The following is a 26,296-nucleotide window of genomic DNA, read 5'->3' as shown; positions in this document are numbered from 1 at the left end:
GCTGCCATGGATGTGTCATCTGGTGCCGTAATTGATCTACGAACGGTACTCCGGAGCAGCTAGCAGTCGTGGCCAATAGTAGTTACTGGCCTCTCGACTCAGGACTCCGTTTCAATACTTCAAGTCGGCAAATCCGACACTACTCAGCAGACTCTCTGTACCTCACTACATTCCCGCAGCCCTGTGAGATGAAGTTTTGTTACTCATTGGGAGAATATAGTCCGTAGATTCTATGTAAGGAGTGCCAATTACGATTAACGATTGAAAGTTGGAGGGGTGGGACGGGACGGCCCTATAAGGCATATACTATATACTGGCCAAAGAACATGTCTTATACTAGCAGAGCTAAAAAAATTCAAAGTATTGTGGGTATCGTAGGAAGTTCCGTTATGTCGCGAGCAAGTCGTTCCCGTTCGCGGACTGACTTCCTGGCATTGAGCCTGACTAGCAATTCACTAGCGAGCTTCGCATGGAGGACTGGTTGACTCACACTGATAGCATCGAAATAATATAGGCTATGGGTAAGAGTGTTAGTATTTGCGCAGTACACAAGGAACATATAGTATCACTGACAGTTTCCGATCACCGCCCCAGGCGCAGCAGTGTAGTATTGATCATTAAGACCTTCCTGGAACTGATACTGAGATAGTCCTGATTATTATTTTTTCTGTGATTTGCATGAATAAGACGACTTACGAGCACAAACAGGGAAGTCGCCACAAGTCTGGGGGACAAACCAGATGAAATGAAATGTTCAGCGGGAATGTAATGTTACACATACAATGAAAACAATCCCATTTGAATAAAAACTCGTGACATTTCATTGAGATAACCCCTCGACCTTGACATACACAGCTGCATAAGTCAGACCATAAGCACAGCAGAGAGACACGTACCGAATGTTGTCTGTTCGTGCCGGTCGCAAAAACCACCAAATTGTCCCTGTAATGACAGCATCACATAATGCACTGGTGAGGGACGCTACTTGCGACCACTAAATCCGAGTATGAATTCCATGCTCATCAAAACTATGTTGAGGCTGACTGGACCTTCGTATAGAATAGAACTTCTGGATTTCGCGTGACGATTCTTTGAAAGTATGAGTATGTGAGAAGTCGTATGAGCTCAATGAACAAGATTGCCTTACATCAAACCACTTAGGACTAGAGACGGAGACGATAATATATCAGAACATTGAGAAAGGACATGAAGGATTGACGCAACTCATGCCACACGCTGCAGCACTCAAAAGTCAGAGGTTACGCAGCTGAGATCGAAAGAGCTAACCGAATGATGCAATGGCGAGTGCACACTGAAAGTTTGTGTTATAGCTCTCTGCAACAGGAATTATAAAAACGGCACTCTCACAATAATGCCTGTTATCAAGCAATTTTGTGCTGTGACTAGAGGAGCTCATTGAAACCCTACTCTCGTGGATCCTAGAGCACTCACTGATCCACACCCTGTATGCATAAAAACTTCCGAAAGCCGAAGTGAATTGGTATCGTCCTGCAGGAAGCTAGCCACAGGAACCACGTACCACTGAACGGCGAAAACGATCCAATACTTACGATTTGTTAATTATGTAATGTTGATAACAACTAGATATGAAGAACTCACTGTCACAAGTACAGCGAGCTTCGTAGGCAACGCTCAATATGCAGTACGCTAAATCAATAAAATTGAACATGCCAGTATCTGCCTATCCTCTTGATGAGTCGATTTGTGCAAGAACAATTCTATCGACTTACCACGGAAGTTGAGCAGTGCACTCGAAGGACATGCTACGACGGCACGAAATAAAGATGGTCCAGTATAGGCCTATCAACGAGTATTCCTGTGTTGTTCCCAAACAACTGCGAGACACCATCGTTGGTATCAGCATATAATCATGATCGAGCATCGTGAAAAACGCCCACAAGGCCATAGTTATCTATATCAGAGGTGTCGATCGACGATTCTTTCGTTGATGTACATAGGTTGGGCTCACAAATAACTTGAGTTTTCTCGAATCCCGCGGAAACCATCGCACGTAGAAGAGATACTGTCCGAAAACTGTCCCGTAGAACCTTTGAAATCCTGCAGGTCAACCCTCAGCAGTAGAGACTGAATGGCACGAGTCCATACGCTGTAGCTATGATAAATCCTTCAAAGCCTCGAATCAGCTAGGAGGAATCGAAGACCAGCCGTCAGAAGGCTCACCGATGAATCCTGGCCCCCACATTAGTTCCATGGAGTTGGCCGCCATCGTGCTTGATGAAGGCGAAACACTCTGAGAGGCAAGCCGCAGGAAAAAAGTACTTAGCAGGCCCGGCTGCCTTTTGTAATAGGCGTACTAGTGCCTTTATATGCCTTTACGGCATAGCTCATGAGTGTTGATCTTTGACCAAACCGAATAGCGCCACTACTACCAGTGAGTACCAGTACTACTATATTCAAGGGCTATATGTTCGGCTACAACACTATAACAGTATTAAGATGATATGTAGAATCTCACTGAGCACCCTAATCATGTTGTGCAGTGACGCGTGACGCTCTGGCTAGAGGCGAATCCGGAAGAATTCAACTCACCAGACTTCCCGTGGGCAAAAATAGACTATACGCTTAGGTGTGCCGCGTGTCCGGGTGCCATTTCGTTACCGTTTGGAATTCAACAGCGAGCGGTCCGCCCCAACAAACTTCACATAAATCTGTAAGGGGGTTTTTCACGGCCCGGAAAATTAATCAGTAAGTAGCCTAGAACGGCGGTGGGGCCGAGCTGGCAGTGTACAGTGTAAGACGCATAGACACTTCCTTTCTGCCAAGTCAACTCTATAACACAGCTGGTACGCCACGCTACACTCTGGCCTCTAAGCTCAGCAAACAATACAATCTTCCTTGAAGCTCAAACTATACATCGTCTTGTCTACCGTCTTCTCAATCTTTTTCCAATCAGCGCGTCGTTGAATAAATTCATAAATATCCTAGCGAAAACATCGTTATTTGGAGTTGTTCCGCGATAACACTGGAAAACCGCATACCTCGGGTCGATATGCCCCACCATATCTTGTTACATCTCTCACGATCTGTGCCAGATCTTTTGCGTCTTCCACGACAAAGACATGTCCCAACATCTTCAAATGCGAGAAATCTGCAGTGATATTAGGTACCTATTCACAAGGCATCAGGCACCATCCGATTGAAATCAGTAGAAGTGGACCTTCAGAGAAGCTATGAAGGAGTAATAAGCATTGAGGTCGGCAATGACTTGGAAACCGCCATTCAGAGAGATGATCTGGCGCTTGATATGTTTCTGCAGTATACTGTGCCACCATATCAGCCTCCCACAACAAGCTGTCTCAACATCTGCACACTCACCCCAACAACCGGATTCCAACCTCTTGGTAGAACACTTCAAGTACCTCCTTGCTCGTGCTGCCCTTGAGAAGCTTGCAATGCGTATCCAAGCATCGGATCGCTTCCGTACAGCCCTGAGTGGGACCCAATTCTAGTGGAGCATCTTCTGGGGGATAGTATTCCCGTGGTTTTGTCAATGTCAGGATGATGTGCTCAACCTAACGCACCAATGAATCTGTCAAGGATTGAGAAAGCACAACTACACACCTGATTCATTAGCACCTGTGTTCCAGCATTAAGCCCTGCAGCAACACAGTCATCGAGCGTATTTTCAAAGCGTTTCTTCTCTCTCACGACCACATTTAGGAAGTCCTTTTTGTCGATGTATGGAGCCTGATACAGGTAGCAGAGTCTGGAGAAACGTCCGTGATTTCAAGATGCACGTACCAGTTCCTTGTCAAAGAATACTTGTACCATGCTTTGAATCGTATCCCCTATGTGGACGAGCTCGAAGAATTGCAGCAGCGGCGCTACACTGGCAGTTTCTTCGTGTTCTGCTGGTTTGTATGAATCCATCCGCTCCGTTGCTCTGTCAATGCGGAAGGTTACCCCATGACAGATACACAAGCGAGTGACGGACCCGCAAATGTATCACTTACATCCCAAAACCTTTCTCTAGATGCCTGTTACACAATACCCCCAGCATCTCGCAGAATGCTTCTTCGATCGTTTCTCTCACCCTTATTCCATAATGTCCGGGGTACGATACAAAGGTCTCCAGGCGTTTGAGTGCATCACGGTCGGCGTGAATCAACTGGAGAGCAACATCAAGGGATAACAGGAGATCAAGGTTTCCTGTTGGCGCTGTTTGAGAGGTGCTAGATGTAGATAGCGCAAAGGAGGTTGCAGCTGTGTTTGTGCTAGCAATTGAAGCAGTATCTCGTGTGGATGCTGTAGCTGATGAGTCTCCTCCTCCCCATCACAATCAATGCTTACATGGGGCCATCGAACTTTCGTCAATACCATCATCACCTCCCTCTTCATCAGCACCAATTTCAAAGATGGAGGCCTCTCCTTCGGCGTCCCCGAGGCCGAAGCTGGTATATTCTTTTGTGTTGTTCACTGATCCCGTGCCACCGACCCAACGCTGTGGATTAAGCATCGCAATGCCTTGGACCATACCTGTGCCGACGGCGCCAACAGCTCCACCAACAGCTCCCCCTACAGCTACCACTCCGGCACCGACAGTACGTGGGACTATGGTCACGGGTAATAGGAGCACGTCAGTGAATGACGCTAGAACGGTACGCTTCATGAGAGCCGGGTTCTGCGCAGTAAGGAAGCGGGTCCGTTGTGCTTGTGTGGGTGAACCATGTGATGCAAGCGCTAATGTCTGCAAGTTGGAAGTGAGTCATTGAACAAAGACCGTCAGTAGGAAGGTAGGCACGTACCGATCGGGCCCACTCTTTGCATATTACCTCGAATGCCTGTTTTAACTGATTCTATTTCCTCGTCAAGGTATTCGTCCATGTTTGGCTCAAACATCAAGAATCTACGGATTCACAGTTAGCAATACTTCTGATAGTACTCCGAGAGAATGTAGCGACGATGAGGTACGTGGAAGGGCGAGCGTGTCAGGAATTTTATCACGTACACGACATCTTCTGTCTTGTCTTTACCTTTCTCGCTGAAATTACTAGACAAGGTAGTGAGAACATCCACAATCCTCCACGATTCCCTGAAGCTGGCAGCCACTGCGGTGAGATAGAGAGCATTCGATATCTCTCTGGCACGTGTTAGCAGCGGAGCTATGTATTCGCCAACCTGCGCGCACCCATAGTTACGAAATGAGGGAGAAATAGACATGACATGAACTCACAACTTCGTTGGCAACACGTTCTGCGAACCCAATAAGGACTCCGGCAGCTGGCGGAAAGACGAACACAGCCCTTTTGCCATGTTCCTCCAGCGCACCTATGACGCTAGCCATGAATTCATCCATAGGTGTAAAGTCAAGGGTATTTTCCTCTCTGCGCGCCTCATTTGAATACTCGAAAGATACAGATCATGTAGGTTACTCACGTGAAGTTAGCTAGCGGATTCCATCGACCTTGCTCATACAATATCTCTCGCTTCTCAGCCCATACCTTGCCCATTTCCCAATCCCCAGTCCCAGGCCACACCTCCCAGCTGGCATGAGCAGTCTGTCTCATCATCAATTCGTCTCCACGAGAATCAGCAGTATCAAAAGCAGTCAGAAGTGATACGTCAAAGCGATCTATAGCAGCCTTTAGGGCGGCGAGAAGAATGTCCCAATTTCTTACGGGTTGGACGCGGGGGGAGAGGAAGAAGCTCAGCAAGCGGAGAGAACGAGCCTGAGACAACAGAGATGTGCCTATGAGAGGTGTGAGCGCGGAAAGAACCGCATGGGGCGGATGCTGCAGAGGAGCCAAGCATTTGTTTAGAATTGAATGGGCGCGTGTATACCTGGGCGCGGAAAGTCTGCTTTCCTGGAGATGCGTCTGTGAACGTGAATGATGTAAATGCAGCAGAGAGAGATGGGACAGATGGTGTGCGCGGGGCAGACGTGAAATCTCCGAAATCGTCATCTACAGGTATCGTAGGAGGCAAATATGCGCTAGCCTTTGGCTTTTGCTTGGATTCAATGTCGTCTAACGTGACATCCAAGGCGTGCCGAGTAATGGCTAAATCATCCCATCTTCGTTCCCATACTTTCTCGTCGCGAGATAGACCAGCGGTTGCCCTTGACGCTCGAGCATAGGCAGGGATGTCGGGGATGGGGAGGTGGTTAAGGATAAGCAAGTGAATGTCAGCAGGTAATTTGCCAATCCATCGGGAAATAGGTTGTGCTCTGCTTGCCCTCTTGTTTGTCGTCGACGCTGATGACGAATAAAGCCGCGTCGGTTCAAGTGCAGTGAACTTGTCCATCAAAGCTTGCTCATCGTCTTTCGCAGTGTTCTTGGATGAACTAGGAAAGGACATCCCGGCGGCAATCCAAATGAGGAAATTTTACTATTAAGAGGGATCTTTGTGGTTTAGTTCACTTTGTCAGTCTCTGCAACTTACTTGCCTGCAAGCACCTTATCATGGTGACTATAGCATCTCCCCAGTCAAACGAAGCAGAGCAAAAGAAACGAAAACAAACTTTGGAGCGGGCAAAAGCAAGTCACGTACGTTTTCTATGCCTTCAGATGCAGTTGACATGCTTCTTGCCTATATCGCATCTCTAATACGATAATCCCAGCTCTCGAAACAGTTACAGATGCGCCTGCAGTATGCAAAGCTCAAGGTTGAGCACGGATGGGTATGCTTTCTTCCTCACTGATGTGGTGATTGATTGCTCGACCGTTGATTAATTAGCAACGCCAAAACTTGAACGAGGTTGAGAACCTGTATTTCCATCATTCGCAGGTACGCGGGCTGCGTCCTGTCGTACCTGCAAAAACTGTTCCTCTGCTGTCTACGAATCCACTTCCTCCCACCGCACCCGTTCCAGAACCTCCCGAACCCGTAGCGGTCGATGAGGTATCACAGCAGGTCATCAATAGCCAAGCACCTCCCATAGATACTTCCCGAGGGCACACGTCTCCGCATAATTCCCCTGTTAAATTAACATCGACTCACGTGCAAAGCTCGTTCACCGACACCACCTCAAAATCTTCATTACACACACTACAGACCCTCCCCGAGAAGGCGCCTTCTCAGGAACCGTCTCAACCTGCTCCCGCCCCTGTTCACCTCAGTACACAATCAGCCACTGTTCTCCAGGAACTTCCAAACTCAGAGACAGTAGCCCCTCCGTACAACTCCCTCGATTTTAGCGACCCAGCAGCTATGGTAAGATTCATGCAGATGCAAATGCAGCTCCAACCTCAACTTCCTTTCCAGGCTCCGTCACACAGCCAAATACCAACACAGATTCAAACGCACACACAATCCCAGCCATATAACCCCTACATGCCCCTCAATCGACAGTCCTCCCAGCCTCAACCCAACCCCTTCATGCCCCAACCCCTTCCTCAGTATTCCTTCACCCAATCCTACCACGCAACCTCGCTCCAAAATCAGTCCAACCCACAAACATCTCATTCGCAGCCTAGTGCTAACTTGCAATCCTCGTTTGGGAATGGGAATGGGAGCGGCCCGTTGACATATGACAGCTTCTGGTCTACACATGCCAGCGCAGGATCACTTTACCGCACTCACGGAGGTTTCACAGCGAGCGCCACACCAACTGGCCACGTCGCGATGATCACCCCTGGCGGGCATGCGGCTGTGATGACGGCTGAGGGGGTGTATGTCGGTACTGCGGGGTACACGGGCCGCGTCAGCGGGTAGAGATCACAATGCTTGCTTGCTATGTTGCTTATTCTTTGGCGTTGCTGGGTTGTGCACGTTTCTAAGAACTACTCTGGATTGCTTCATGATGTTACGATATATTCATACTTACCTCTCCATTCTGCTCCTAATGACCTTTGCATGCTGGTGGTTGATATTACTGCAGAGCCCTGGGCTGCTATGGCGTGTGGCTGCTGACAGGGACAGCAAAAATGGTTTGAATCTGGTATACGGATGAATGACTATAGTACTCTACTTCTACTAACTAGCACATTAAAAGCAGCACAAACAAACGCATGAAATCGGTTAATATATCATCCATCATATCGTCTCGTCTCATTCTCGTCATCGCTATCGACGTGTGCCAGGTAAAATATCCACTACTGAAAGATTGAACGTATGCAGCACTGAATTCGCAAGTATCCAATGATTGAAGCTGAAGGCGAAGATCACAGTGGAGGAGTTGAAAAGAGGAATCATAAGAATACGTCGCCTAGCCAGCCAAGGACTTTGAAGAGTCCCCACAGGCATCCACCAGCGATAATTGGCAGACTGAGGTTATCGTCCACGGAACCTAAATCTGCGTTCCAGAGTGAGCAAGCAAAGCAAAGAATAAAGTATACCCACCGAGTGCTTCAGCAACGCCCGAAAATAAACCCGCGCATACAGTCACAACAGCAAGACCCGCCCACCCACTGAAGACCTTCCCACCTTCCGCGCTCCCACCACTAAACGTACTCGATACACCAGCGTCCCAGGACCACGTCAAGTTGTCTCTCATGGGGCCAAGGTACGTCCAGAATCCGGCAGCGACGGTAGCGCCTGTGAGTGAGGCTGCAATAAAGCCCGCCAGACTTTTACGAGGGGCAAGAGGAAGACCAAGGAGTCGTGCAGGGAGCGGGGGTGTGAGTGGGCCCCAGAGACGACCGAAAGTGGATGCGGCTGTGTCAGCCCAAGAAAGGCTGTTATAGTACGATAAACAGGGAATGGCAAAACAGAGGAAAGGCACAAACATAAGAATTGAGACAACTGCGATGTCGAGAGGCAACGCGATTAACGCAGTGTTGGCGCCAAGAATATACCATATAACACCATTGGATGATTTCTAAGGATACGTGAGGTCAGAATGCATGCCCAGTGTGAGTTACGCTTGCCTTTTCACTATCGCGCATAAAGATGCCAACACATTTCTCAAAAGCACGTTCGAAGAGGGGGTACTTTAGGCGGAGGACATCTATTGGAACAAGGACAGCAAGGGCAGAGCTCAAGGCAATAACAACTGTCTGTGGGTTGCCTTTGGAAGTGTATAGGTAAATCGTAAAGAAACCTGCCAAAAACCACTCGTCAGACCAACAACCTTTAGGGGAGTCAAGGGTATACATACCAATGGATGAATGCAACGCCTTGCGAGGAATCTCCCAATCAATCTGTTTTTTCAAAGTGTTGCGCTTATCAGGTGAGCTGCCGGGGGACAGCTTGCGCTCGCGTGCTATCCGCGCGTCTACCTCTTCTACGAGTTCCTCTATCGTCGCCTCTCCGTTCTGTTTCAGCTGTTGGGAACCGTTTCTTGCAGATGCCTTGCGCTTATGTCCCCTCTTCGCAGGCATTCCATTTGCTGGCTGTGACGAGAAGACGAGGCTGCTTGACGTGGAAGGTGGAGAAAATGATATTTTTGGGGAAGAGGAGCGACGTGGAAGTGACGGAGTGCGGGCGCGCGAGCTCGAGCGACAGGGCTGGTTGTGCGCGAGGCCTAACGAGAAGGCGTCGTTTGCAGGAAGCGTCATCCCGTTGATGAGAACGAAGGCGCGTGAATATGGTGCAAGTACACCGCCCACAACCGAAATGTTGCTCTGTTTGGCTACGTTGTGCTTCCAGCTTGGCTCATGCTCAATACAGTGAATCACACAAAAGGAGTCATCTGGGCTCAGTAAACATGCATAGCATGCATGGCATAATTTTTGGGGCAACATAGCATACAACTCTAGTAGACATAACCCAGAAGCTTCCCACCAACGTTCTTGCGACGAGCCTCCTCGTGATCAAGAATTCCCGATGAAGTCGTCTGTCATCACGATAGAAGTCAGCTTGCATTCCAATCTCAGATTCAGAACAGCCCACCAAGATAATTTTCCCAAAACCACGGGCAGGGAGGAGCAAGTTAACCCAGGACTCAATCTGGTTCACTTGAACATTAAAACGTGGTGAAATGACACCCGTTTTGTTGAGCCGGCCATTGAGCTGGATCACAATTTTTCCGGAACGGTGGTCATCGATGATCTCAAATTCACCAATGTAGCCTGCAAGGCATCAAAGTTAGCACTCGCGCACATGTGACCAAGAACGAGTAAAGTTGAAAAAATAATGTAGACTCTGCAGTGAACCCCGATCCGTGACACAGAAAAGATCAGCGTTGTTTGGTTTTGAGAGACAAGTTGATATTTCGGAGAATTAAAACGAAGGCCGGGTAGAAGGTCAAGCCTCGTCAATCGTAGTTATAACTCCGAGAATTGCTCAAAGCAATGAATGAGTGGTTTCAGTATAAAACGCAGACCCACCATGGCGTTGCATGACAGAGAGGAACTTCACAATGACCTTTGAGGAAGGTCTGATAAGGACCTGGCGCTTTCCCCGGCGCTCAGCATTGACAATGTTGTTCTAGTAGCTCAATAAATCAACACAGCTCCGCTCATAGACGCGGTTGACTTACAAGGCAGTCGTTCTAATACAAAATTACGATCAGGCTCACCGTATCAAAACAAATAGAACACTCACAAGAACAGAGACGCGGACCATTTTGAATTATCGAGGGTCGAAGCGGGATGGGAAGGGTAACACTATCGAACACGATGTGAGTACCTATGCTCGTCTGAGTGTCGTGCTACGGAAAGCGCGAGTCAAGACGAGCTGCGAGAAAGCATGACATAGGGCCGGTCAAGCCAAGAATACAGCACAATCATGTCGCACGTAGACATAAGCACAGGCTCACCTTGCTGGCCTTGAGGATGTGCCGGATGACTGGCTTATGGGCTTCGATAAATTAGATGTTGAACATGTGGCTGTGTGACTGTATAGTACCTTTCAGCCACTGCGGAAGTTACCGAGAGCTTCGCCTGCGTGATCTTAGCCTTAAGGCATCGACATCGTCAACGTCCTCGACACCAAAAATCTGACAAAATGGTGCGTGCTTGTGTCAGACAGATGCTTATCATTTCTGAGACCGCGATTAGGGTCGTGTTCGTACCAAAACCACCAAGAGGGCTGCCCGTGTGCTCATTGAAAAATAGTAAGTCTAATTTAACGGTTGACCGGGTTTCGGGCATAGAGGACCAGAAGTCTGGAAAGACAGACGATGAATGATTGGACTGGAGCAGTGACCGATTCTGACATATGACACACAGCTACCCCCGCCTCACCCTCGACTTCCACACCAACAAACGCATCATCGATGAAGTTGTCAGTATCTTTCCACCCAATCCACTTGCGCCATCTCATCCCTTTCCCACAGGCTGTGGTCCCCTCCAAGCGCCTCCGGAACAAGGTCTCCGGCTTCACTACCCACTTGATGAAGCGTATCCAGCGCGGGCCCGTCCGTGGTATTTCGTTCAAGCTCCAGGAGGAGGAGCGCGAGCGAAAGGATAACTACGTGCCTGAGGTGTCTGCTCTTGACACGAGCGCAACAGGCTTGGAGATTGACAAGGATACCTCTGTAAGTCCTATTTTGATTTCCCCTCCAGTATCTCCGTATTTTTTTTCCTGGCAAGAATTTCATGCTGATATCTGAATCTTTCCTAGGAACTTCTCAAGGCACTCAACTTCGACTCCATCCCTGTAACCATCGTACAGACTGTTATCCAGCAGCCAGAGCGTCCTCGGCGGGAGAGGCGCAACGTCCCTGGCGCTGGGAGGTAATTTGTATGTTCTAGGTGTTACACATAGGCTCGTGTCATGCCACGCTATGTATGCATGCGATCACAACTATTCTGGTACCTTTACTTTTCTCCTATCACAATTTTGCCCATGAATCAGGCTGTCAACCCTTAAACGTTTCTCAAGCTGCAGGCAAGTCTTGGAGGCCGTAATGATCGCGTGCCATGTTCACCTGAAAGAAGTTCTTCTCAAACGCACCCGCATCGATATGAATCAACGTTTGCATGGAGAAATCGCGTTTATAAAGGCTGGTGAGGAATTGCATGTACTTCAGCTGCAACTGCAATACGAATCTGCATCGAACCCTCATTCGGGAACAAAGCGTTTTCTCCTTCCGAATGTGGTATTTTCTCATTTATGCCTGACAACTTCAGGTGCCAAGTGTCAAGTGCCTTGATGGCCATCTAATCTCGGCTCAAACTAGAAGAAACAGTAAAGAAGATAGAATATGAGCACTAGAGTAATGAAAGCAAACTGTCAGGAGGTAAATAAGAACAGCAACTAACTGGCGGGGGTGTCATGGGCTAGCCTACGACTGCAGGTGAAAGCTTGTAAGTAACCCAAGTAATAACAAATATATCTTTGCTAGCACGAGGGAAAGATCAACGTATGGTTGGTATGGTAGGAAGCTCCATTGGACTGCGACCAACTTCAAGTTGTTGTTCGCGTATTGACTTCCTAGCATTGAGCCTGGCCACAAATCCACCAATTTAGTGGGCTTTATGTAAAAGAGTATTTTATCCACTTACACTGCCATCATCGAGTTCAAATAGGCTAAGGTGATTAGTTTTAGTGTTTGCATAGTGAGTATGCAACAAACTGACTTTTTGCTAGTAGTGATCCAGGCAAAGCGGAATAGAACTGGCCGAGACCACCATCCTGAACCTGGTACTGAAACAGTCCTGGTCGTTATTTCCCGCATGTTGCGTGAACAACGGGACTTACGAGCACAGCCATTGCGATTGCCATAATGCTAGAGAACCTCGTGATAGGAGTGTTCGACGCGTTTGTAACATCACACATACCAAGTAAATAAACCCATGTTAACAAAAATTTGTGTCAGTTTATTGAGATAATTCAGTTTCGACCTTGAACCACAGGATCCAGTATGAGTTGAACCACAAGAGTAGGGCAGGACTCGTACCGGACATTGCCTGTTCGTGCAGGACGCAAAAACCACCAGACTGTCCCCGTAATGAGAATATCACACAAGGCACCAGCGACAGCAGAAATCTGACACCACTGAGTCAAAGTATGAGTGCCTCAAGGTTGTTCAAAACTGTTTCATGACCGGCCTTTTTACCGAATAGGTCTACAGGGTTTCTCGTGTAAAATCTTTGGAAATTATATGAGAAATCATGCGAACCCGAGGACAAGAGCTTACATCAGACCGCCTGTTACTAGAGACGAGGACAGCAGTATATCAGGATATTGACGTCAAAGATGACAGACATACGCACTCGAGCCAAAAACTACAGTGCTAAAGAGTCAGATGTTGAGTATCTGAGATCGAAAGAACTGACCAAATGCTGCAATGGCGAACGCGCACTGAAGATTGGTGTTAACCCGGGAAATAAATAATGGAAATGCGTCTCACAATTATGCCCGTGATTAAGCGGTTGTATTCCGTGACTGAAGCAAGTGTTAAAATTCTTCGTCCCGCAGACCCCGAATGACTCACTTATCCACACTCGGTGTGCATAAAAGCTTTCGACAGGCGAATCAACTTTTGTGTTATGCTGCAGGAAATTAGCCATAGCAAACACATACCACTGAACTGCGAATACAATCCAACACTTATTGATGTTATTGAAAATTAGTAACGGCAATATATGGAAGACTCACTGCCATAAATACCCCCAGCTACGGCAGCTATGTTCAATAGGTGGTATTACATCAATGTAAATGCACTTGCCACCATCTGCCTGTTCTCTCGATGAGTCGATTTGGGATACAATACCAAGTTTATCGACTTACCACGGAAGTTTAGTCATGCACTCAAGGGACGTGCTACGACGGCATGAAATAAGGATAGACCAGTACATTCCTATCAAGGCATATTCGTGTATTGTTCCGAGACAACTGCAAGACATCATCGTCAGTTATCAGTGTACACTCGAGCATCGTCAGAAGCACACACAAGACCATCATTATCTAGCGATCAAATACTTCATTAAGTCAAGGCTTTCATGGATGTGCAGAAGTCCCACTCACAAAGAATTTGAGTCTTTTCGAATCTTGCGGAAATGATCTGAGGTAGAAGATATACTGCCCGAAAGCTATCCCATAGAACCTTCACAATTCTGCATGTCAACTTTGGGTAGAGACTGAATCTCAGATCCATACGCGGTAGCTATCATGAATCCTTGGTCTAAAGTCAAAACCGAGGTACATAAAATGGACCATCGGAGGACTCACCTATGACCCCAGGACCCCACATAAGTTCAACGGAATTGACGACCATCGTGTCGGGATACTGTGATCATTTATGCATATGACAGCGAAATGACAGTAGTCTTCAAGCTTCAACTAGGTACCATTTTTTGTTTGTGATTTCAACTCCGCTTCCCCGGTTCCTAGCTGAACGCTACGGCGTCAGCGACATATGCTGCCCTCGATTTTGGATCATACTCAGTAGCTTCCCTAGTATATGGTCTGCCAGACTAATTTTGTGCGGTCCATGGACTAGTGCGCCTACCTTCCAGACGCGTCCGCTCCAGTACTATGTCTATCTGGCGCCTAGGCATATCCCAATTTCACGGTGACTCCGAATAGGATGGTCAATGTCACATTAGATGACTGGAATCCCCTCGACAACGGTTCGAGCCCCGATAGACTCACAAAATGTCTGCTGTACAAAGAAACGCGTTTGATTTTGCAACAGCCATTTACTAAGTTATATTTACTGTTGTCTCGCAGCTATCGAAATGAGTAGGCAAGCCAGACTTTGACCGCCTGGCTTGTCTACTCACTTTGATAATTTTTTACTTTGCGCTGTGGTACACGGCACGGGCCAGATACCTGTAAGAAGCATTGAAAACTAATTTTATCCGTATTCCAGTTAAATCAGTTTCAGGTACCGGCCGCGGTGGAGTCCGGCCTTTGACTCTACTTGCAGCCTCATGGAAAATAGTCGGGCCCTCCTCGAGCTCATCATGATGAGCCAACAGTTCTCACTGTCTAGAGCATTCGATACTTCCCCAGTCGCATCCTTACACACACGAGCTGTCCTAACTTCGATCGAGTTCAAGATGCAGTCAAAAAAGAGTTGCTCTCTGAGTTTTATGTAATGAAATTTAAGCATGTTGGTACTGGGCGTAAATACCTGCCTTACTGTGCTCTCGCGTGAAGATGCGGGCAAGATCACAGGGAAGGATACGCAATGCAGTCTATGTTTGAAATTTGACTAGTAGTAGCATACATTCACCATTTGTTAGGATTGTTATGACAACATCAGAAATACTCGACAGCCGAGGCTTGACACTACTTGGCTTATTGTACTCAAGCCAAGTGCCGAACCAGCCTCAAATAATGACACCCAAGGGAGTACTCTCATCCTGTCTTCTCCAACGTAGTGATAAGGCCAGTCCACCTAGAGGTGTCATCAGTCGACTAGGAATATTGTTTTGCCATTAGATAGGAGATTGTAGGTGAAATACTTTGGCGACAATTGAATTTCGAAATCTTGAGCCTCTGCCGCAGTCCTTCAACGTTCTAACGGCACTGGATGGCGTGGTACAGGAGTTGAACATGCTAGTTTCGACAACATCTGGAATCGAGCTCAAGAGCAATAACTGATATAGTACTGCTTGGAAGAAGAAAATAATATATATGACAAGGCGCATGCGAGATGTGCTACTTAGTGCCGACGTTGAAAGTCGATACTCTAATGTGATCCCCCCTCCCGCCTTTAAATGGGCGGATTCCGCATCAAAATAATTAATCAGTCTCAACAACAACATGGGCATGGGCATGGAATGATGAAACACATTCCTCCCTGGTACTTGACCTTCAGCTCATCCTTATTGCAACTTGAAACAACTTACGGGCAAGGAATGCAACCCCCTCTCAAACGCAACGGCGAGTGTGTTCGTTCCTCTTTCTGAGGGGGTCTGTTCTGCAGGGGAGGAATGCAACAACATGGCCGATGAAGAAGGTTGAGAGGAGACAATTTCTCTTGGAACAGCACGAGCTGCAGGCGGGTATGTAACAGAGTCTGTACGAGGTCCTGAGCTGGAATCCATTTGTTTTGGTAAAGTGAAGGTCAAGAGTATAAAAGAGCACTTAAGTACTCGAGTCCATACATTCGATATTTATTTCCACAAACCAATGACGTCGACGTCGTATATCCTAATTATAACTTCAGGTAAGTACATTACGTTGCAAATCGGTTGGTGTTAAGGAATTATTATGTAATTATTAGTCAAGAAAGGAAATTTTGCTTGCGTGCCTGCAAGCTTCCTAATTGCAACCCGATACCAACTATACCAAACGTAGGTTCCGTAGCCAAGATGGTAGCAAACTGCGGGCCTTATCACCAGACCATCATCACCTCTCCTACTTGAAATCAAAGTAGTACGCAATGTCAACCGAAGATCGAATCATTTTCCGTCAGGGTGAGTACATTCGTGCTAGATCGAATGACGCTGTACTGACTGTATCCAGGGATCAGCAGCGGCTTCGCTGGACTCGAGGTCGCCAGTTTTGAACACAATTTTTCTAGATTTGTGTCAAACCCACAGGATCTTTCTATTTCTTCTCAAACACGCCAACAATATGAACCACTGCTATCTGCTGCTGCTGCACCCCTAATTATCTCCAACGGTGCTGCCGAGATCGACCGGGTCTTCAACATACTCCAGAAGATCCGGAACCCGGTCAGGCAAGATCCTGCTGTAGAGCAAGGTGCTCCGCCACTCAACTACTACAAGACATCTTATGGGATAACCTTTATACGTGGCGGAGAACTAGTGTGGTCAAACTACCTGCCTGAAAGGGGGGTGCGTCCACCAATCTCCGTGGATGAAGACACAGCAAGTGCTGAGGAGGAGAGTCAGTTTGGGGATGTTGTGAACATTCTCCAGAGCTTGGTGCAAAGGTCGCAGGCAGCTTGAATCGCGACAATTAGATATCTCACCATAAGATTGACAGAAAGTCGTCAGGATGCAACCAGGAGGTAGATTAGATGGGAGTCTAATGCGGAGATAACAAATTCCATGACTTGTACGACGGGCATATGATAAGAGGGTTGCACGCGGACTTGCAAGAATGATAATATAACGACATCTACCAGGCCCCTCAACCAAAATTTAACAATTCTGCTGCTGAATGGGCATGCCATCATGATCGTCACCCTCTAGCTCATCGGAAGGCTTTCGCGTCTCGCCCTGTTCTGGTACTTTCATTTCCTCGTCGTGATCGATCCTCTGAGCATTAGGATCAGGGATCTTAGAAAGGAACAAGGATAGGATGACCGCCAAGCCAGCCCAAGGAATGAGGGAGATGAAGCTCCAACGGACACCATTCCTGAAAGCATCGCGAATGATCTGCTGAACGACAGGCGGCAGACCTTCGAGCGACTGGATGGAGTCGAGGCCACCACTGTTGTAGAGTGCTTCAAGGACATTGAGGTCAGAACCTGAGATAACACCGCTTCGTATCTGTCCTATGATGTAGGAATTGACTTTAGCGTTCATGACAGTGAAACACTGTGCTAGACCGACGGTTCCACCGAGGGCACGGAACTACGAGGCGTCATTTGCGAACCATACGGCATGTCGACACTACTCACGAAAAGCAACAGAGCATTAGTTGCGGCGACATGGTCTGGCATCAAAAATCGGGCTTGAACGACATTAGGACCAGCTGTAAGACCAACCCCGAAACCCGTCATACACATGAAACTAAGTTCAGATGTAAGCAATCCGCTTCTGACCAATACATAAATGTCGCACCCATTAACAAGCCCTTGCACATTCTTCTGCATGCCCATCTGGATGAGACCTAAACCACATGGTCATCACGATTAATCCAGCAATGATTGGATAGATCGGCTGGAAGGATCGTTAGATATGTATGCTTTACAACGCAAAACTGTAGTTGTCTACCTGTCTGAAGCACTTGATCAGCTGAATGGAAACCAAGCTGCCTCCTCCCTATCATAACAATGAGACATTGGTGATCCGATGCAGTGCGAAAACATACTAAGCCAGGAGCAAAATAAAGAAGTTGTATACCGGCTTGATCAGGTGGCAAGCCAGAGACGACCGTCATAAATATTGCGACGAAGTAGAACATCACGAACATGACGATGCCGGACACAAAGCAACCATACTGCAAGACACAAATGTCGTAGGACCGGAAGAGCTCGAGAGGCAGCATGAGCTGCGCACGATAAAGCGCCGAGATTGCCACGGTAGAAGCTTGGTGCTTCCGCTCCAAGACCACCTCCCAAAGAATGCAAGCCGCAAAGACGATGACACCAATAACCAGGCAGACTATGACGCGAACAGTCTTCCAGTCGTCATTGGGACCCCAGTTCAGCGCTAGCAGAATGAGGATGCCTCCTATAACGAAGAGGAACGTTCCGATCCAGTCGATGAGTGCTAGCTTAATTATCCATATCGTAGATTTGGTGGAGCCTGGAAGTTCCTCAGATAACCTGGCACCTTTGACACGTTTTCGAAGCAAAAAGAAACACAAAATCATGGCAAGGGCAGCACACGGAATGCTATATTTCCGTTAACATCGTTCGTTAAGTGTACGGAAAATCCATACTTGATCGCGAACACCCAGCGGAAGCTGGCCGTGACTAGGAAACCACCGATGACAGGGCCAATACAGAAACCGAGAGAATACAAGAAGAACATGGCAGATTGCTGGATATTATTCGTATCCAGTGAGGACGAATCTGACAATATGGTCCGCACAATCTTACCAATAATTAGAATGTTGTTCTCCACAAAAGAGTATACATACTGTCAACAAACCAGCGGCCCCAATACCAGCTATTCCTCTGCCGATCAAAAGCATTGTCATGTTGACAGCTCCCGTACTGAAGGCACTACCGACAAGGAAAAATAGAAGAGGACAATTGAAGTCCAAAGTGACGGCCATAGATGTCAGGCAATGGATGCAAAAAAAGGCAAGAAAACTGTTGATGCTAGCAAGTATGACGTGCCAATATAGCTAATAGCGGAAAATCAGTAAAATCTCCATGTCGCGATTCAAAATGTATGAGTACCTTTCCAAGTTTAAGGCGTTAAATACGGACTGAAAGTAATGTCAAGGGCCGGCAGATTGAAGGCAACATAACACTTACTGCAATTCGAGGTTGCGCAGTTGCGACGACTGGATGTTCCAATAAGGTGAGACGAGAGGCAGAAAAAACGAAAATGACTTGCTCGTATAGTCTAAAGTTTCAAGTGTCACTGGGATGACCAAAGCGCACATCAACCACCAATCAAATTTCTTCCAGAAACCGCCCTCCTTAACCTTAGACTTGGATGGCTGATCATTGGAAGGTTGCAAAGTAGCTGCAGCAGAAACGAGTTGAAGGACCAAAATAATGCAGAATAGAAGACAGGAAGACAGACTTTGTCGCTCAGCATTCTTGCCCTTCAAGCGGCGGAGGGTGGGCTTTACAAAAGTCATACCTATAGTTGAGGCCTATGAACAAGGTCGCCCCCATATGCAACCAGTCCCCTATATAAGCAGGAAGCAAAGACATTTGCACAGTTTTTCCATGATAAGGTTCAGCACATGGGAGCGCAGCAACTGCCAGGCAGGCCATCGAAACGTAAACGTCAGACTGCAGTGACTTTTACAGGATGATCATCAATTGCACAGCCACCTCAAGCTACAATGGCAATTGACCTGTAGTAGTACTCACTTGTCCGCCAAGTATCCACTTCCAAGTCATATGTCAGGGCAGTGCGTGACCATTGACGGCTGTCTTTTCTCCGAGAGTGTCGGCTGCTGACAACATTAATCTTTAATGGAATATACAGGATAGATTTTGGCCGTGACGCCATGTGAGTCGAAGCACTTGTGGGAAGTTACAACTACTATTACCGTGACGTTGCTTGTTTTGACTGGTCACTGCGCAGTTCATGCATGCATGCCAATCAGTCACACATGCTGCTGCGGCAGGCAAGCGAGCAAGCCAAGATCTCCGTGGTGACAAGTACCGGTAAACCACTTCGAAAGGTATAGATTTGTGGTCAACTTCTTTATACACCACCTCCGTAGCAAGAACGCTCCCGGTTCACGTTGGAAGTATCATACCATGCCGCCAGGAATACAGCTTGCAGGTCGCTCAGGCTTGCGTACCACAGTTCGTGGGCTCGTCGCTGCAGTCAACAGATTTAACAAATCTTTTTCTCCTGCGGAGACACAAGTACCAGTACTCTCCAAGCTCCGGAACCCTCAAAGACTCTATATACATTCTGCATATACGCTCCGCCCCCTAGGTTTTGGCTTACCCTCATGCAAGTCCCTGTATTTCCTTACAAATTGCTGATACCTATCCTCTATGCGACCGCCTTGCTAATCCCATTCATTGATACACGTTCTACTCCAACTAGTTCCTGCCACCAGACGATTGACTAGTAGTCTACGTCGCCCTTTTGCCTACGCTCGAATCTGTACTCTATGGCGCGAACATCAGTGGGGTCCTCACTTCACTCCCTTACGGAGTGATCCATTACATTTTCCCCCTAATTCTAGTTTCACTCATCTGGCTCTTCCGCCCGCTCGCTTTTACGCCTTTTTACAAAGGCATTCGGCTACCAATTTGCATCGCCTATGGATAACTACACCCTTTGCACAAATGCCATCCAATACATTACGTCAAGGCCGTTGTAGGAATAGTCTGACGTCTTGACATTTCACACAGAGCCTGCGGTGTTGTTGGACTGGCACTCGCCTTCGGACACGACACATCAAGAACTTGTGATTTGCATTCCAAGTCTATACCATTGAGGGAGAGGTTTGGTAGACAGCAAACCCATCTCAGGGCACATTTATGACAACTACGTCCCTATCACATCCGCCAACTGTGTTGTCGGAATTGCCGCAGTGTAGGCTTTCCTTTGCAGCCTTGTTTGCGTCTTCTGTTCGTAGGCATATGCAAAACTGACAAGGGTATACTCGCTCCATGCTGTTCCAAGGAACGAAAGCCCAATAGGGACGCCTGGGGCCGGATATACAGTCTCGGGCCCGGCGCTGCCAATTGTAACATTCTCTGGATAGAAACCCAAAGGTACTGAGTGCCGAGAGCATTAACCAATCAGATAGTAAGATATCGAGGAGATCACTTACCCGTGACAATCGGATATCCCGCGATGGCTGCGAGAGTACTGCGTCTGAGTCCACATACAACAAAAATATTTTCAGTACAAACCTGCAGGAACAGTCGTGTAGCCTGGTGCTGGGAGCACCAGAGCGTCGAGAGCATACGTCTTGAGGGTAGCATCAATACCATAAGTGGCGCCGAGTTCCTTATCAAACGCGAGAGATTGGTAATAAGATGCGTTAAAACCAGTAGTCGCTTGTGATTCGATCAAACTACAGTGATTTTAGTAAGTATGGCGGTACTCTTGAAGGGTACTCACACAGATTGATCTGTGTATCCCGCAGGCTCTTCGAGCGTTGGGTTGTCATTGTCGAATATGATTAGGTCCTCAAGTGAAGCCACCCCTGATGGGTTTGTGACGAGACTGTCAAACCAGGCATTAAGTTGTACCTGCCAAATCAAATTGTCAGCACCAATTTTTTTGAATGTTTCAAATGTGTTCAAATACCTTGAAGTCAACATCCAGTACAACGGTCTCATTATTAGACTCGTAGATTTCATACGCCGAAGGCAAATCAGCAGGGTCTACGATTGTCGCGCCCAGAATCTGTAGCGTCTCCAGCGCCTGCTCGAATACTTCATTCACATATGGATCATTGCCGGTCATGCTGTCGTTCAAGAAGACTGCGCGAGGCACTCCAATACGCTTGCCAACAAGCGATGTGTTACTGAGTGCCATGATGTAGTCAGGGATGGGCATTGGCTGTGCCAGTGTAAAGTTGTCGTTAGGGTCTGGGCCAGCGATGATGGAAAGGACGATGGCAGCATCTGTAACGGAGCGAGTGAGCGGACCGACTGTGTCTTGGTGCTCGGAGATCGGTATGACTGGAAATATGTTGGTGAACCTGGAAAGAGACGAGGCAAGACAAGACCTACCCCCAGCACGGGATGTTAATCCTACAGTGGGCTTGATGCCTACTACATTATTTTGATTTGCCGGACATGTGATACTTCCGTCTGTCTCTGTACTGCCCCTCATATCAATTAAAGTGCAAGTGTAAGAGAGTGAACTGGAGCGAACCCAAGCGTGACAGCAGCCAGGCCGATAGATGCAGAGACGGCAGAACCAGCCGACGAACCACACGGGTCGGCGTTTGGGTAATACGCATTCGTGCATTGCCCTCCACGTCCTGACCATCCAGAGGCAATGTTTCCACGGAAGTGTGCCCACTCGGACAGGTTTGCCTTACCTGCAGTAGTATACTGTGTTGGATTTTGATATTATACTGCGCCTTCAGGAACGTACCGAGAATAATGGCTCCTGCCCTGCGTAATCGCTTCACTACACCTGCATCACTCAGAACCACGGATTTCAACAAGCTATATGACCCCGCAGTCGTGTTCATTCCTTGGTGTGTCGCTATAACAATCAGCTTTCCGCTCCATATCATTAAAACACACCTTCAAATGCTACGGTCGCAATATTATCCTTGACAAGCACCGGGATCCCATGGAGCGCACTCCGTGGCCCGTAGGTGAGCCGCTCATAATCCAGCGCCGCAGCTTCCTGCAACGCAGATGGATTGGTTTCAATCACAGCGCGAAGCATCGGCCCTTGGAGATTGACTTCTTCGATGCGGGCAAGATACGCCTGTCAAATCAAATTGCAGAACCATATCCATAATTCCATTAGTATTACTGCAGGCGATTTATGATATGCAAGATGCTAGCATGCTTACGGACCTTGATCAGGTCAACACTCGTGAACTGCCCCGAGGTAAGGCCCGCTTGAAGCTCAATCACAGATGCCTCGTAGAGATCGGGTAGAGGCGTTGTGATTGCCGCGGAAACTACCCATTGGGAGACGTATAAGGACTGGCTAAGCGCTAGCCATGCCCAGAAGAGGGTAAGTAGGTTTGGGCCCATTTTTGCGTGTAGAAGGGGGTGTCACCTAGCGATAAATGGGCGATAAGATGAGCTTGGCTCAAGTACCCCCAAGTGGAGCATTTCCCAGAGGTCACTTGAGCGATAACGGAGACAAGGAAGACATTGGGCAAGGTTGACTTCTCCCACGACTGAGCAGAGCTACATGTGGATCTTGTTAGACGTTCAAATTTAGCAAAGATAGCAACTGTTGATCATGCACACCAGGGGAAGGATATCTCGACATCTCATTCTTTGGCTTGGTGCCAATGAAAGGCTCCTTTGCTTAGGTCGATGTCGAGCTTTTGCATCGCCAGTAGGTCAGCATCTGCACACTGTCCGTCACAAGAGAAGTTAATAAGCTGTTCGACATTGATTATTGAGAGCGGGGAACTCGATAGCATGTTGTAAGAGATGGAGAGATGAATTCCAAAAAGAAAACAAGGCACAGCACAGCAGTGAGCTTCGAGTTTCCGCCCTGGCACGCAGGTGGACGCGCCGTTCCATGGTCAACATAAGGTTATATGTTGTGATCAAAATATAAGGATATAGTGCACATGGCTGAACGTTCAAAAGCTCCCGCACAGTGGGTACAGAAACATGCCTTTTAGTTTCCGAGCCCGCTCGATCGCTGCGCTAAAAAACCCTCACACAAGATGAGATCGAGACTACTATATAGTCTCTCGTATCATAGTCAGACCATATACAGAAGGAAGACATTCATTCCTTCTACGTACTATCCTTATTATGGGGGTACACGCAGCTGCCTTGCAGATCAACGGCGGTTCCACGAGCTACGCAGGTAGGACCCTGGCATTGAATGGCAGAAGCGAGTAATTAATTAGACTGTCTATTAATATAGCATCCAATTCTCCCATTCAGTGACCCGTGGGCCGCGGACCGCAGCAGCATTCCAGGCTGCGGATTGGGCATGCTCATGACAGCGGCACATATACCCGAGTACGGCTGTGTACTCAGTGCCTTCGGCGAGACATACGTCAGCCCGTCGGGCGCATCGCATGGATACGATAGACCTTTGATTAACTCTGAATTGTGGGCGGAATCGCTACACATATTATAAGCAGGTTTGACCTTTGTGAGGAGCAACTTCATCTACCCTTAGTATGGCCACCCATATTCTTTGGAAACTTGGTCTTTCAGCAAGCTCTGTACTCGTTGCGTTCGGATGTTGGAAGCTAGGAGAGCGAGTCTGGCACAATCTTAGGTCGCCCCTGCGCGCACTACCAGGCCCAAAGGGAACGAGCTGGTTATACGGGAACTTGAAGGACATTTTCATAGCAGTATAGTAGCCCATCAAACTCACAATGGCGCTGACCTTATTGAAAACTCACAGGAGAATTCAGTGCTTCACGAGCAATGGGTGCGGCAGTATGGGACAACCCTGAAATACAAAGGGTTCTTCTTTGTATGTTCAATTCCTCCTGCGCTACAAAACTTACCATGTCTGAAATTCTTTTCTCAGTCAGACCGATTGTTCACGATGGACACTCGTGCACTGAACCATGTTCTCACCCATAGTAGTGATTACCAGAAACCGGCACAAGTCCGGTATAATCTGGCTAGAATTTTGGGCGAAGGTGCGTGCCAGTGTCTACTATTATCCCAAAGTGTCTGACATCGTCGAAGGTGTCCTATTTGTTGAAGGTGCGATCCTGGCTGCATGATATTTCCACTTCTACTCATGGCGGTCTCAAGGGGCTCAACATCGTCAGCAGGTATGTTTTGTCACATATCTCAACGTCACAATGCTGACGCCATATCTCAGAGAAGGATCATGGTACGATTCGCCTTTTTTTGCTTTGGATCAATTGACCATGTCTTCCGAAGAACCCTGCCTTTGGACCCGCTCAGATCCGCTCACTAACGGACATCTTCATCAGCAAATCGATCAAGGTAAGCTTGGTTTGTTTCTCACTAGATATTGATGTCGACGTCGTTGTCTTCCAGCTTCGAGACGTCTGGTCTACTATGACCGTTGCCAGTGAACACGCGGCTCGGATAGATATCATGCCGTGGCTGAGCAAAATGACATTGGATGTCATCGGGCTTGCAGGTATGTCCTTTCCAAAGGAGCTTCCTAGCAACACTGAATGAGCGTCGTAGGTTTCAACTATGAGTTTGATGCCTTGAATGCGACCAATAAACCGAATGAACTTAACCAGGCCTTCTCGGTTATGTTTTCTGCCGGTCAGCAGCTTAGCATCATCCCCATACTTAAGGCATGGATTCCATTGCTCCGATGGATCGTGAGTTCACCATTGCGACCTGACATAAATTGCCGCTAACCTCCTCCAGCCCTCTGATCGCGATCGCAAGATAGATGCAGCCCAAAAAACGATGGGTCGCATCGGCAGCCAGCTCCTGCATGATGCTAAAGCCGCTGTCGTATCTTCTCACAACGCTGAAAAAGGTGGTTCCATTGAGAAGAGCAGTCTTCAAGGGCGCGATTTACTCAGTTTACTTGTTCGTGCCAATATGGCAACCGATATCCCGGAAAACCAGAGGATATCGGACGAGGATGTACTTGCACGTATGTTGTCAATTGGAATTGCGCGCGCAGAGCACTTATGGTATACTTAGAGGTTCCGACTTTTTTGGTTGCAGGACATGAGACCACAAGGTGCGGATGTCACTTGTTGTAGAGGATAATCCACACTCACGCAGTCGGGACAGCACGGCAACAACTTGGGCACTCTATGCACTCTGCTTATGCCCGGACATTCAAGCCAAGCTCCGGGAGGAGCTCCTGACAGTGGAGACCGAGACTCCATCCATGGATGAACTGGTGGCGCTCCCGTATCTTGACGCGGTCGTGCGCGAGACACTTCGTCTGCATGCCCCCGTCCCTAGCACAGTTCGCATCGCGATGAAAGACGACATCCTCCCGGTCGACACGCCTTTTACAGACAAGTATGGAGTGGTTCATAATGAGATCAAGTACGTTGCAAGCGTCCCTTCCAATGATCATCAAAATCTCATCATGGATGCATCAGGGTTAGCAAGGGCGACCCGATTTTCATCCCCATCTTGGCAATCAACAGATCGGAAGCGATTTGGGGAAGTGATGCAAAAGAATTCAATCCTGACCGCTGGGCATCACTTCCAGAGGTAGCTTCGCAAGTTCCTGGGGTTTGGGGACACCTCATGACGTTCCTCGGTGGTCCGCGCGCGTGTATTGGGTATCGCTTTTCATTAGTGGAGTATGTTTGCTACAACCTTTCATTTTATTTTCAACAATAACGTCCTTTTACAGGATGAAAGCTCTCCTCTTTACCCTGGTTCGAGCTTTCGAGTTTGAGCTTGCTGTTCCTGCTTCGGATATCGGAAAGAGGTCGACGATCGTGCAGAGGCCGTTCTTACGCAGTGACCCTGAGAACAAAAGCCAGCTTCCATTGCTGGTCAAGCCGTATCGCAAGACCTCAGGACTTTTATAAT

At 47.8% G+C, this 26,296-nt stretch overlaps 14 protein-coding genes across 14 annotated transcripts; 4 read left to right on the top strand and 10 right to left on the bottom strand.

Moving 5' to 3' along the window:
- Positions 1-291: 291 nt before the first annotated feature.
- BJ212DRAFT_744756 (uncharacterized protein) lies at positions 292-1,418 on the bottom strand. The gene is made up of 10 exons (XM_041343966.1): positions 1,369-1,418; positions 1,225-1,312; positions 1,148-1,163; positions 1,050-1,089; positions 897-994; positions 782-841; positions 697-724; positions 574-640; positions 491-515; positions 292-440 (listed from the first exon to the last, which is right to left on the bottom strand). Exons 2-10 carry the CDS (start codon positions 1,226-1,228, stop codon positions 356-358), a joined length of 423 nt encoding a protein of 140 aa, XP_041188044.1. The 5' UTR covers positions 1,229-1,312; positions 1,369-1,418; the 3' UTR covers positions 292-355.
- Positions 1,245-1,850, bottom strand: BJ212DRAFT_1386716 (uncharacterized protein). Its single transcript, XM_041336847.1, has 6 exons — positions 1,752-1,850; positions 1,693-1,702; positions 1,621-1,638; positions 1,541-1,566; positions 1,369-1,478; positions 1,245-1,312 (listed from the first exon to the last, which is right to left on the bottom strand). Exons 1-6 carry the CDS (start codon positions 1,781-1,783, stop codon positions 1,260-1,262), a joined length of 249 nt encoding a protein of 82 aa, XP_041188043.1. The 5' UTR covers positions 1,784-1,850; the 3' UTR covers positions 1,245-1,259.
- Positions 1,621-2,302, bottom strand: BJ212DRAFT_1386710 (uncharacterized protein). Its single transcript, XM_041336846.1, has 6 exons — positions 2,203-2,302; positions 2,128-2,146; positions 1,920-2,069; positions 1,752-1,856; positions 1,693-1,702; positions 1,621-1,638 (listed from the first exon to the last, which is right to left on the bottom strand). The coding sequence occupies exons 1-3, from the start codon at positions 2,246-2,248 to the stop codon at positions 1,934-1,936; spliced, it is 201 nt and encodes a 66-aa protein (XP_041188042.1). The 5' UTR covers positions 2,249-2,302; the 3' UTR covers positions 1,621-1,638; positions 1,693-1,702; positions 1,752-1,856; positions 1,920-1,933.
- Positions 2,303-2,467: 165 nt separating this feature from the next.
- Positions 2,468-6,523, bottom strand: BJ212DRAFT_1386700 (exocyst complex component Sec10-like protein). Its single transcript, XM_041336845.1, is given in 16 exon segments — positions 2,468-2,505; positions 2,572-2,963; positions 3,021-3,149; positions 3,200-3,302; positions 3,358-3,554; positions 3,604-3,729; positions 3,784-3,925; positions 3,996-4,287; positions 4,333-4,729; positions 4,788-4,814; positions 4,834-4,888; positions 4,991-5,160; positions 5,216-5,366; positions 5,419-5,838; positions 5,867-6,404; positions 6,457-6,523. 14 exon segments carry the CDS (start codon positions 6,337-6,339, stop codon positions 2,856-2,858), a joined length of 2,790 nt encoding a protein of 929 aa, XP_041188041.1. The 5' UTR covers positions 6,340-6,404; positions 6,457-6,523; the 3' UTR covers positions 2,468-2,505; positions 2,572-2,855.
- On the top strand, positions 6,405-7,982 carry BJ212DRAFT_744412 (uncharacterized protein). The gene is made up of 4 exons (XM_041343965.1): positions 6,405-6,527; positions 6,602-6,661; positions 6,718-7,194; positions 7,246-7,982. Exons 1-4 carry the CDS (start codon positions 6,444-6,446, stop codon positions 7,693-7,695), a joined length of 1,071 nt encoding a protein of 356 aa, XP_041188040.1. The 5' UTR covers positions 6,405-6,443; the 3' UTR covers positions 7,696-7,982.
- BJ212DRAFT_744409 (uncharacterized protein) lies at positions 7,983-8,798 on the bottom strand. Its single transcript, XM_041343964.1, has one exon. It carries the CDS (start codon positions 8,708-8,710, stop codon positions 8,270-8,272), a length of 441 nt encoding a protein of 146 aa, XP_041188039.1. The 5' UTR covers positions 8,711-8,798; the 3' UTR covers positions 7,983-8,269.
- BJ212DRAFT_1386684 (uncharacterized protein) lies at positions 8,390-9,608 on the bottom strand. The gene is made up of 2 exons (XM_041336844.1): positions 9,080-9,608; positions 8,390-9,022 (listed from the first exon to the last, which is right to left on the bottom strand). The coding sequence occupies exons 1-2, from the start codon at positions 9,477-9,479 to the stop codon at positions 8,817-8,819; spliced, it is 606 nt and encodes a 201-aa protein (XP_041188038.1). The 5' UTR covers positions 9,480-9,608; the 3' UTR covers positions 8,390-8,816.
- On the bottom strand, positions 9,609-10,727 carry BJ212DRAFT_1386681 (ribosomal protein S8). Its single transcript, XM_041336843.1, has 5 exons — positions 10,468-10,727; positions 10,403-10,414; positions 10,251-10,350; positions 9,814-9,992; positions 9,609-9,757 (listed from the first exon to the last, which is right to left on the bottom strand). Exons 1-5 carry the CDS (start codon positions 10,486-10,488, stop codon positions 9,677-9,679), a joined length of 393 nt encoding a protein of 130 aa, XP_041188037.1. The 5' UTR covers positions 10,489-10,727; the 3' UTR covers positions 9,609-9,676.
- Positions 10,728-10,804: 77 nt separating this feature from the next.
- BJ212DRAFT_1386678 (putative RPS17B-ribosomal protein S17.e.B) lies at positions 10,805-11,976 on the top strand. Its single transcript, XM_041336842.1, has 5 exons — positions 10,805-10,872; positions 10,923-10,978; positions 11,094-11,148; positions 11,201-11,401; positions 11,488-11,976. Exons 1-5 carry the CDS (start codon positions 10,870-10,872, stop codon positions 11,602-11,604), a joined length of 432 nt encoding a protein of 143 aa, XP_041188036.1. The 5' UTR covers positions 10,805-10,869; the 3' UTR covers positions 11,605-11,976.
- A 145-nt stretch (positions 11,977-12,121) lies between these two features.
- Positions 12,122-14,265, bottom strand: BJ212DRAFT_744211 (uncharacterized protein). The gene is made up of 20 exons (XM_041343963.1): positions 14,254-14,265; positions 14,041-14,202; positions 13,969-13,987; positions 13,837-13,915; positions 13,763-13,776; positions 13,600-13,704; positions 13,541-13,547; positions 13,468-13,485; positions 13,393-13,418; positions 13,304-13,329; positions 13,220-13,254; positions 13,146-13,170; positions 13,007-13,016; positions 12,918-12,957; positions 12,767-12,864; positions 12,648-12,710; positions 12,568-12,595; positions 12,447-12,513; positions 12,372-12,396; positions 12,122-12,312 (listed from the first exon to the last, which is right to left on the bottom strand). Exons 2-20 carry the CDS (start codon positions 14,084-14,086, stop codon positions 12,225-12,227), a joined length of 819 nt encoding a protein of 272 aa, XP_041188035.1. The 5' UTR covers positions 14,087-14,202; positions 14,254-14,265; the 3' UTR covers positions 12,122-12,224.
- Positions 14,266-16,204: 1,939 nt separating this feature from the next.
- Positions 16,205-16,736, top strand: BJ212DRAFT_1303410 (uncharacterized protein; the record flags this gene model as incomplete). The annotated part of the gene is made up of 2 exons (XM_041333413.1): positions 16,205-16,238; positions 16,288-16,736. 2 exons carry the CDS (start codon positions 16,205-16,207, stop codon positions 16,734-16,736), a joined length of 483 nt encoding a protein of 160 aa, XP_041188034.1.
- Positions 16,737-16,931: 195 nt separating this feature from the next.
- Positions 16,932-18,738, bottom strand: BJ212DRAFT_1485560 (major facilitator superfamily domain-containing protein; the record flags this gene model as incomplete). Its single annotated transcript, XM_041340997.1, has 8 exons — positions 16,932-17,366; positions 17,414-17,525; positions 17,577-17,614; positions 17,646-17,675; positions 17,730-17,777; positions 17,827-18,352; positions 18,400-18,554; positions 18,601-18,738. The coding sequence occupies 8 exons, from the start codon at positions 18,736-18,738 to the stop codon at positions 16,932-16,934; spliced, it is 1,482 nt and encodes a 493-aa protein (XP_041188033.1).
- A 1,916-nt stretch (positions 18,739-20,654) lies between these two features.
- On the bottom strand, positions 20,655-22,843 carry BJ212DRAFT_1303408 (amidase signature domain-containing protein; the record flags this gene model as incomplete). The annotated part of the gene is made up of 10 exons (XM_041333412.1): positions 20,655-20,887; positions 20,944-20,970; positions 21,026-21,189; positions 21,237-21,367; positions 21,426-21,802; positions 21,854-21,945; positions 21,999-22,167; positions 22,224-22,337; positions 22,379-22,568; positions 22,661-22,843. The coding sequence occupies 10 exons, from the start codon at positions 22,841-22,843 to the stop codon at positions 20,655-20,657; spliced, it is 1,680 nt and encodes a 559-aa protein (XP_041188032.1).
- A 1,121-nt stretch (positions 22,844-23,964) lies between these two features.
- On the top strand, positions 23,965-26,295 carry BJ212DRAFT_1282053 (cytochrome P450; the record flags this gene model as incomplete). The annotated part of the gene is made up of 14 exons (XM_041331667.1): positions 23,965-24,141; positions 24,195-24,266; positions 24,324-24,438; positions 24,488-24,505; positions 24,557-24,576; positions 24,627-24,638; positions 24,689-24,754; positions 24,809-24,914; positions 24,965-25,107; positions 25,157-25,391; positions 25,442-25,481; positions 25,535-25,798; positions 25,855-26,061; positions 26,115-26,295. The coding sequence occupies 14 exons, from the start codon at positions 23,965-23,967 to the stop codon at positions 26,293-26,295; spliced, it is 1,656 nt and encodes a 551-aa protein (XP_041188031.1).
- Between the last annotated feature and the right edge of the window lies 1 nt (position 26,296).

Source organism: Suillus subaureus, assembly GCF_016647635.1.
Source record: "Suillus subaureus strain MN1 chromosome Unknown BJ212scaffold_43, whole genome shotgun sequence".
Taxonomy (NCBI): Eukaryota; Fungi; Basidiomycota; class Agaricomycetes; order Boletales; family Suillaceae; genus Suillus; species Suillus subaureus.
Note: the sequence above shows the minus strand (reverse complement) of the source record. Positions and strands in the feature narration are given on the sequence as shown.

What these genes read in the sequence shown, in the direction of transcription:
- BJ212DRAFT_744412 (XM_041343965.1), top strand. Translation starts at nt 6,444, where the DNA reads ATGGTGACTATAGCATCTCCCCAGTCAAACGAAGCAGAGCAAAAGAAA. An exon ending in TCAAGGTTGAGCACGGATGG is followed by an intron (nt 6,662 to 6,717) that starts GTATGCTTTCTT and finishes TTGATTAATTAG; the next exon opens with CAACGCCAAAACTTGAACGA. An exon ending in TTAGCGACCCAGCAGCTATG is followed by an intron (nt 7,195 to 7,245) that starts GTAAGATTCATG and finishes CTTCCTTTCCAG; the next exon opens with GCTCCGTCACACAGCCAAAT.
- BJ212DRAFT_744756 (XM_041343966.1), bottom strand. An exon ending in AAGTTCTATTCTATACGAAG is followed by an intron (nt 995 to 1,049) that starts GTCCAGTCAGCC and finishes ACTCGGATTTAG; the next exon opens with TGGTCGCAAGTAGCGTCCCT. An exon ending in TGGGGCGGTGATCGGAAACT is followed by an intron (nt 516 to 573) that starts GTCAGTGATACT and finishes TCTTACCCATAG; the next exon opens with CCTATATTATTTCGATGCTA.
- BJ212DRAFT_1386716 (XM_041336847.1), bottom strand. Translation starts at nt 1,783, where the DNA reads ATGTCCTTCGAGTGCACTGCTCAACTTCCGTG. An exon ending in ATCGTTTTCGCCGTTCAGTG is followed by an intron (nt 1,479 to 1,540) that starts GTACGTGGTTCC and finishes GGCTTTCGGAAG; the next exon opens with TTTTTATGCATACAGGGTGT. An exon ending in GCTTGATAACAGGCATTATT is followed by an intron (nt 1,313 to 1,368) that starts GTGAGAGTGCCG and finishes ACAAACTTTCAG; the next exon opens with TGTGCACTCGCCATTGCATC.
- BJ212DRAFT_1386678 (XM_041336842.1), top strand. An exon ending in CGTGTGCTCATTGAAAAATA is followed by an intron (nt 10,979 to 11,093) that starts GTAAGTCTAATT and finishes TATGACACACAG; the next exon opens with CTACCCCCGCCTCACCCTCG. An exon ending in AACGCATCATCGATGAAGTT is followed by an intron (nt 11,149 to 11,200) that starts GTCAGTATCTTT and finishes CCTTTCCCACAG; the next exon opens with GCTGTGGTCCCCTCCAAGCG.
- BJ212DRAFT_744409 (XM_041343964.1), bottom strand. Translation starts at nt 8,710, where the DNA reads ATGTTTGTGCCTTTCCTCTGTTTTGCCATTCCCTGTTTATCGTACTAT.
- BJ212DRAFT_1386681 (XM_041336843.1), bottom strand. Translation starts at nt 10,488, where the DNA reads ATGGTCCGCGTCTCTGTTCTT. An exon ending in CTCTGTCATGCAACGCCATG is followed by an intron (nt 9,993 to 10,250) that starts GTGGGTCTGCGT and finishes GATGCCTTGCAG; the next exon opens with GCTACATTGGTGAATTTGAG. An exon ending in GTTTTGGGAAAATTATCTTG is followed by an intron (nt 9,758 to 9,813) that starts GTGGGCTGTTCT and finishes TCGTGATGACAG; the next exon opens with ACGACTTCATCGGGAATTCT.
- BJ212DRAFT_1386684 (XM_041336844.1), bottom strand. Translation starts at nt 9,479, where the DNA reads ATGACGCTTCCTGCAAACGACGCCTTCTCGTTAGGCCTCGCGCACAAC. An exon ending in GGCGTTGCATTCATCCATTG is followed by an intron (nt 9,023 to 9,079) that starts GTATGTATACCC and finishes GGTTTTTGGCAG; the next exon opens with GTTTCTTTACGATTTACCTA.
- BJ212DRAFT_744211 (XM_041343963.1), bottom strand. Translation starts at nt 14,086, where the DNA reads ATGGTCGTCAATTCCGTTGAACTTATGTGGGGTCCTGGGGTCATAG. An exon ending in TAGACCTATTCGGTAAAAAG is followed by an intron (nt 12,865 to 12,917) that starts GCCGGTCATGAA and finishes ACTTTGACTCAG; the next exon opens with TGGTGTCAGATTTCTGCTGT. An exon ending in CAATCGCAATGGCTGTGCTC is followed by an intron (nt 12,514 to 12,567) that starts GTAAGTCCCGTT and finishes GGACTGTTTCAG; the next exon opens with TACCAGGTTCAGGATGGTGG.
- BJ212DRAFT_1386700 (XM_041336845.1), bottom strand. Translation starts at nt 6,339, where the DNA reads ATGTCCTTTCCTAGTTCATCCAAGAACACTGCGAAAGACGATGAGCAA. An exon ending in GTTGGAATCCGGTTGTTGGG is followed by an intron (nt 3,303 to 3,357) that starts GTGAGTGTGCAG and finishes ATGGTGGCACAG; the next exon opens with TATACTGCAGAAACATATCA. An exon ending in CCTTCATAGCTTCTCTGAAG is followed by an intron (nt 3,150 to 3,199) that starts GTCCACTTCTAC and finishes CCTTGTGAATAG; the next exon opens with GTACCTAATATCACTGCAGA.
- BJ212DRAFT_1386710 (XM_041336846.1), bottom strand. Translation starts at nt 2,248, where the DNA reads ATGGCGGCCAACTCCATGGAACTAATGTGGGGGCCAGGATTCATCG.